The 8,024-nt window shown below is 33.4% G+C and overlaps 1 protein-coding gene across 1 annotated transcript; it reads right to left on the bottom strand.

Annotated features, from left to right (window-relative positions):
• Window positions 1-360: 360 nt before the first annotated feature.
• Window positions 361-1,413, bottom strand: LOC103407747 (protein LURP-one-related 5-like). The gene is made up of 2 exons (XM_008346625.4): window positions 1,036-1,413; window positions 361-842 (listed from the first exon to the last, which is right to left on the bottom strand). Exons 1-2 carry the CDS (start codon window positions 1,294-1,296, stop codon window positions 438-440), a joined length of 666 nt encoding a protein of 221 aa, XP_008344847.1. The 5' UTR covers window positions 1,297-1,413; the 3' UTR covers window positions 361-437.
• Window positions 1,414-8,024: the final 6,611 nt, after the last annotated feature.

The following is an 8,024-nucleotide window of genomic DNA, read 5'->3' as shown; positions in this document are numbered from 1 at the left end:
CTGCTTCACGTTTTTAGTTTTTTTTATCCAAAACTGTGAAAATAAGTTGTTTTTAAGTGTTTACCAAATATTTTTCTTTAACTCAGTTTTTTTTTTTATACCTATTTTTCATAAAATCACCTCAGTATCAAACTGTTACTTAGAAAGCAATATTCAAACTTTTCCGACTTTTCAGGAAAATAAATATGAACTGGAGAGCAAAAAGGCACTGTCATGGCCAGTTGACTTAATCCAAATACGCAAACTTCTGTTGCATTTAGATACAAGTTTTTATTTGGATACAAGAAAATTGGAGTGATGGCTCATATATATATATATATATATATATATATATATATATATATTGCTGGCTCTCTACCCTTACATAATATGAGATTCTATAGGGTAAAAAAGTATCCTATTTACATGGGTTTATTTCTGTACATTAGAAGGTAAAATCAAGAACACAAAATTGGTGTAAATGTCTTCCCACAAATCCGATCCAAAACCATTACAAAACCCATAATTAATTCAAGATCAAATCCAGGTTGCACCACCAAGCTGAACACGTCGTTTTCAAGCAAGACTGAATTATTTACTCTTTTTCTAGACACAGTGGCAACAAGTTCTCCACTGCGATCTCTGATTTTGCAGTTTCTTCTCCCAAAACAACCTTCAATTCTGAAATCTGGTGTACTATTTGAACTTGGCCCTCCCATGAACACCTCTGCCGCTTCACTTTTGTTTCTGCTGCCAAAAAGATTTGATCCACTTTTCATGGTGAAGACTCTGCTGGATTTAGGGTTCTTTCCATATCCATCTTCTCCTCTATATGCATTCCATTGAACTTGCAAGCTCAACATCTGTTCATTACAAAAATGGATTTGAATAAGCTTTCATGTATCAGATAATATATAGAGATACGAGCATGCTGCTCTGGTCAACTGATCTAATTCACGCTTGCTTTAACTCATATAAGTTCAACTTATTATTATTTGTATTGGCTACTAAACATGCATACTACACCAAAAGGAGGATTTGATAACAAATAATTACCTGGGGTTTGAGGGTTAGCAAGGCTCTTCCAGCTCCATCCATGAGGACAAGCCCTCCTCTAACACAACAGTTCTTCCTCGAATAATTGTCTACTCGAAAACTTAGTATTCCGCGATCGTCAAACACTGTAAATCCATCAGTTCCCTGGAAACTCATGCTAGATCTCTTCCACACGGTGAGCACAGACGGTGGCGCATGAACATCTTCCAACTGATGATGAACCCTTTCTTTCAACGCCGATGCTGGATGTATCCTGGACATGGCTAGCTAGCTAGAGAGATGGTAGAGAGGAATATGAGTAGTGACAAATGGCTTAGCTTTGGTTTTGCTGTCTGAAACTTGAGAATAAAACTATGTCCAAAGATGTGTGTGTATATAGAGAGGCAGGAGCCTATATATATATAATTTGGTATATACTCTGAGGACGTATGTACGTCGAAACAAAGAGAGAGAGCTTTGTGTTCTCTCTGTTGTCTAGCATAGTGGTTGGCACAGAATTCTTACGTAGGTCCCCAACTTTTTTAACGTTGCAAAAATTAGTATCCGGTGCTTAGTTACTAATGTTCATTGACTGAGATCTTATTAGTTTTTAAATTTTGATTGAAGTCCTAGCATTAATGTGATAATAAATTTACATGTTTATTACATATTTTTTAAAATAAAAATTAGTAATTGATTTAGGGTTTTAAGACTCACACCTCTATTAAACTCCTAATTAATTTTGAATTCAAACATTTCTAAAATTAAAAACAATAGAATAAGTTTGTACCCATTAGTTTTTTATAAAAAGATTCTTAATTTTTTAATCTTAAATGTACCCATCATATCATTTTCAATTTTTTTAATCTTAAATGTACCCATTTTTAAATATACCAATTTGTTATATGTAAAATGTACATTTTTTTTAATATAAAATGTACAATTTTTTTAATATAAAATGTACCCAATTTTTTAATATAAAATCCATTAAATTTTTTTAATCTATTTTAAACTTAATTATATGAGTACATTCTTTTTTTGTTGATTTGAGAATGTATCTATGTCAAGTTTAATCAAAGAAATTTACTAACGTTATTAAGTCTGATATCTTCTTTTTTCTGTGTTTTGGAGAATATATCCATGTTTTGGTACAATTTTTTTTTTTTGTTAATTTTGATGAATGTGCCCACACACACACACACAAAATATAATAGAGGGTATTAATTTATATTTTATTATTTTTAATCCCACAAATTATGAGTTATATTTAAAATCTCATTAATACAAACAAATACAATTTTCAATTTTTAATTTTTAATTAGAAAATAGAGTAACTTACATTATTACATTAATTCAGGAACTTCGATCAAAAACTAAAAATAGGCAAGATTTCAGTAAAAAAATATTAATAATTAGAAACCACATCCAAAATATCTCTATTTTTTTCATCATTTTTTATATGCAACTTACAATTATTTATATACAATTGCCAAGACTCTCTGACCTCACCAAATCACCAGTGACCAGCCCACCTACTTTACATATATTTACAGGTTGTTTGTAATAGTAAATTTATTTTTGTTGTCACATAATCTGGTACTTCAATAGATCGGGCTTAATTTGAATTTTTCGCATGTTATTCTGTGTTTTTTTAAGGAAGTAGCTAGTGACTTCGTCATGCCAATTGATTTTTTTTTGTCCAAAAAGACTAGTAGAGACATTTTAGCCTTCCTTTGCCACATCGTGTGATTTATGAGTACCATGAATCGAATCTAGAATGTGCCATATGAAAAACAAGTATGAAATTCATCTCCAACCACTAAGCCACCCCATGATGGTTATGTTAGTATGTGTTATTAACTATTGCCTTACCATTTATTAATATAACAAAAATATGACTTCATTATTATGTAACATTGAATTGTAAACTTTGACGATTGTAGTGTAACCTTATTTTTTCTTGTTATTCATACATTGAATGTTAACTTATTGTTGTAGCACCATTAAGCAGAGAGGTAGGGAGCCCATTGTATAACAATAAAGAGTAATTTTCTGACGTCTACTATAATAATACTTTTAAGTTTATACAAGGCGTTTATGGTTTAATAATCGACATTAGTAGTGTAATAAACAATACCATTTTATAAACCTCACCATTATTATGTAATGTTAGACGGTAAAGTTTGACATTTATAATGTAATTTTATTAAAACAAATGATATCAATAACTTTTTCTAAAGGGTACCGTAGAATTATATTTTTGGCTTTGTGAATGTTTTTAAGTTGTAATGTTCAATCTTTTGGGGGGGGGGGGGGGGGGGGGAGGGGGGGGCACATTAAGTGCATGGTCGAGGGGTTAGGCCACAGTAATCATTTTAATTATTTGGCTTTGTGAATCCATTAGCAAACATCATCAATTTTCATGTTTCTCATGAACCTAAAGAATGCATCAATGGCACTAAAGCCAGACAAAGTGGGACGAACTGTCTTGTTTGCTTTACAAATAATGATTAGTATAAGCCTCGATCGATCTGGCTTAAGATCAATGAACTTCATGATGAAAGTGATATAATTCAAACAATTATGCCCCAAGTAAAAATATTTGTTGCTCATTAGTCCAAACTTCATGCATACATTTGACTCCATTTGTCGGCATACTGAAACTTTGGACCAATAATTCCCATTTGTATATTTCAATTTGGGATATTATATAAGCTAAACATCCTATATTCTACTCTATATGACCAATATTATTCGAAACCAAGAATATATTTTGGTGGGATTTAGTTGGAAAACAAGAGATTTCTTGTTCTGATGTTGTGTGTCGTGATTCATAATATGTAGTTAGCCGATTAATTTGTTCATAAAAAAAACTCTTAAAAAAGAACTAATTACCTTGGGAAATAATACACAAGAAATGTTTTGATCAAGGGAATGTATTATTTAATATAATATCGTTAGTTTAGAGATTTAAGCAAGTTGCTTAGTGTTAGTGCCCATTGTTTTGAGTCACTGAATCACTACCAAATCACTATAATGTGTTGATAATATTTATGTCTCTACTGAAAAAATTACCACTTTTCTAAAATCATTAGTCAATTTTGGTTTTCATGATGAATTTTTGACACATCATAAGTTATGGATTAAGGCGGGATATGAAATTATTACACTAGAAAATGAAAGAAACTCTATGTTTTTTAACAATTGATATTATCTATAATAAGGGGATGGGGGAGTAGGCTAAGCCTCACAATGGGCTAGCTATGGCAACTCGTCCCTAATTTTACAATTTAATTAATTTTTAAAAGAATGAATTGACGAAAATAACCCTTAAGGCGATGACTTTGACTTTCGATGACTGTCATGGTGTAACATGTATGAACCATTCTCCTAGCATATTATCGTAGTACTCGTCGCTACAAGCGCGTGGGCTCAAGTGAAATCGAAATCGAAGTTACGGTTAAAATTTTATGGAACTACAAACGGGAAGGGCATTTTAGTAATTTCATGTTTACGGAGGATTTTTTTTGTTCTGTTTTTTGTGGTCTTGTTTAGTGAGCCAGTAGCGCCCACACCCCATTCTCCTCCTTTACCCCTATGTCTCCCTCTATTTTTCATCTTATTATTAATTTTTTTTTTTTAAAAAAACACACACACACACACTCTCATCTATCTCTAATTCTCCTGAAGTACCCTCTCTCCCTCCCAGACTCCTTCCCTCTTCTGTGAGACGCAGCTCCATTACCATCTTCACCCATTCCAGCTAGCACCACCACCGACTGCCATAATTTCCCTTCCCTCATTTCACTCACTCTCTATCTCTCTCTCGCTCTAACTCTCTCACTTTAACTCTTCCCTTCTTTGCTTCACGACGTCGGAGCTTCTTTACTACCCTTTCACCATTTTTCACGATGAACAACCCAGACCACGGAACCACCACGACTTTACGAGCCCCCAAACCCTCACTCGAGATTTGTACTCTCTGGGTGTGCACAGACTGAGGAGAGGTCCTTCTTAAGTTAAATTTCTCCAACATGACTCCGTCATTTACAACCTTAAACCTCGAGGTCCGCATTTTTTCTTCATCTCGATGAGATGGCTCAAACAGAGCTCTGGTTCCCTGCGCAGTTTCCGGCCGAATCTGGGAACCTGCAACCAGGTTGACCCCGCCCGATTAAAAAAATAAAAATAACCCAAAACTTGATCCATGGGCTAGCCCAATCCTTTGGCCCATAAACCCTAAACTGGGATCCAGCTTGGCCCACATCCTAATGGATTTGGAATATTCCACGAAATTTTCTCGGAAACCCTCCTAGGCTAATTTTGACACCCCAAGTCCGTTTTTGACATCCATTTAGTGAAATTCCAAAGTTTTAACGTAGTTGACTGCCAGGGTGGCTCGGTTGACTTTTTAGGGTTGACTGTTGACTTTTCTTTTACTTTTTACAAAATTTGCCCATGACTCTTCTTAACGTATTTCGACGCGTTGATTTTGAATCCGCTACCTATTTCTCCAAATTCAAACGTATTAAGTTTTACTAATGGGTCTCTATTATACTTAGGTACGATTAGTATCGTCGATCCATATTGGCTCGTTCGAACGGCTACGACTTCGCCAGTATCTATGAATTGGTCTTTTCTTTTATACAGTATACATATATTTATTTAGTTTCCATATTACTTAATAGTGAATTTTCTACGTGATGCCAAAATTAAATTAATGTTTATAAGAAATGTCGTATTGTTAGGAAATTGTGAAATAATCCTAAGGGATGCACATGTAACCTTGCTATAAGGGGATACCTTGATCAGATTTACGACTATGAATAGTTTTATGTAGACTAGAATTATCGAATTACCGTGCATATTTATATTTACGTTATCTGCTCATTGTGTGCTACACTAGTGTTAGTACTTGGCCGGGCCAGGGCCAGGCTTCACGTGTATGTTCACATCGCACCGCATGCTCACTTTGGATCCATTGTAGGTGCTAGTCATGTCCTAGATTGTTATAGGCAATTAGGATTTATATGTGATGCGCATAACGCCAGTCTTCATATTATTGTAGTATTAGAGAATAAATCATTATTACACCCAGTCATGTTGGTGTCAGAATATCTCTGTATGAACTCGAGTGATAGCATATGTCGATGAGCACTTGATATGATATGTTTGTATCTGTGAGATTACACGAAACTGAACATTAGGTGTTTATTTACGAAATATTGTGACTTATTGAATTCTTAAGATATTGCAGGCTACGGTAAGTATTTTCACATTATATGTAGTATGTATATTTTGGAAACTATACTTGTTTTACAGCGAGGGGTTATTATGTTTTCGAAAAGGTTTTTACAAAACTTTATTTTTAGGCCTATTCACCATTGTTTTTCGCCTCTCCAGGTTTTAGTAGCAAAGTTTTCGTATCGACAAGGATTCTTGGCAAACATTGGTATAGGAGGTTACCTTCGATGATATAATTCTCAATTTACTCTACTGTACTTTACTTATGCTTTGACATCACGTGTGGATTGGGTTCATTCCCGCTCACTAACGCACTCTTACATTTAGACACTTTTAGGTTTAAATTTACTCACATTACATGTAGGCACTTTCAGGTTTAAATTTATTCACATTTTCCACATCACTACCATTTATGGCTTCGTCACCCTCCTGGTGTCGGCCAACATAGCTCGATTCAGAGTCCATGTGAACATTCTGGGTCCGGGTGTGTCACTAGCAATAATGTAGTTCAAGTTCGCCTTTGGAGAGAATTGAAACCTAAGACCTTTCACTTACAAGTGAAGGCGAATATCACTATACCATAATACTAAGTGGCAAACTTTCATTTTGATAGTTAATAAAATAAATGAAAAGTGAAATTAAATAAAACGAAAGATTACAAAGATACCCAAAATAAATAAATAAATAAATAATTGTTTTTAACCCACTAAACATTATTAAATGCCTGAAATTCATTGTATGTCATGGAAAAGAGATTTTTTTTTTGTCTCGTCGTTCTCTTTTCAAAAAAGTATTTGAACCGGAAGCGAACCTTGTAAACTCCAAACACACTCTTCAATGCAAAAAAAAACTAACAATATGGAAATCACTATTCATGCCGAAACTCTCCAATTCTAAGTTGTTCTTTTAGTTGTTCTTTTAGTTCTATGTCAATTATAATTATTATAAATAATGAATTTTAGTTAGAAACACAAAATTAATCACATTGGTAACATTTTTTTTTTTAAAGACAAGGCCCTATCATATATATGTGGTATTCATATGTATTCGAATATTAATTAATAACTAATGTGGTTAATTTTATGTCTAAATAACATTTCTTTTTATTTTATCATGTACGTATAGAACAATAACAAAAAGGGAGCCTCTCAAATGGAAGCCGACATCCATTAATTCAAAAGGTTAAAGTTAGGTGATAAGCAGCCATCGATCTATATGGGTATACACGCATAAATTCGGCTTCTCTCCAAAGAGTTCCCCGTCCACTATTATTTACTTTAATTCGGACATCCATGCTATATTGGTATACCATACTTGATAAGAAGATGATGATGATGATGTCGTCTTTTTACTTGAGTATATAGCATGTGTTTAAATAGGGCCAATTACTTCTGGGGTTTTTAAAAAGGGTCAATTTTTTCACCGACCTTTAAACGGAGAAAAGTTGTACATAATTCTAAAAAGGCAAATTGTTATCCTATTCTTATGTTATGCTAAGTACAAAGCTAAACGGTGGTATAGGAATACAATGCTAGAATTCACAATCTCCTACCAACTTTGAAATTGCGTTTGCATAATATTTAAGAGTTGCTAAAGTCTAACCATTTTCTTTTGTCTTTTTATAGTTTCATTATTTTATAACCTTTTATTTAATCTTAGCTTCTTCTATTGTTTTTTTTTCTAAGTTTTAAGTTGAAGTTCTTAATGTATCCCTAAATTCAAGGTAAAAATAGACGGAGTTAGTGAAAATGACCAAATGTGCAACA

The sequence above is a fragment of the Malus domestica genome, chromosome 12 (genome assembly GCF_042453785.1).
Source record: "Malus domestica chromosome 12, GDT2T_hap1".
In the NCBI taxonomy this organism is placed as follows: Eukaryota; Viridiplantae; Streptophyta; class Magnoliopsida; order Rosales; family Rosaceae; genus Malus; species Malus domestica.
This window is presented reverse-complemented; position numbering and strand designations above follow the sequence as displayed.

Bases quoted from the DNA above. Each gene is read 5' to 3' on its own strand.
- LOC103407747 (XM_008346625.4), bottom strand. From the start codon at position 1,296: ATGTCCAGGATACATCCAGCATCGGCGTTGAAAGAAAGGGTTCATCAT. The intron at 843-1,035 runs GTAATTATTTGT...TGTAATGAACAG, and splicing joins TGCTAACCCTCAAACCCCAG to ATGTTGAGCTTGCAAGTTCA.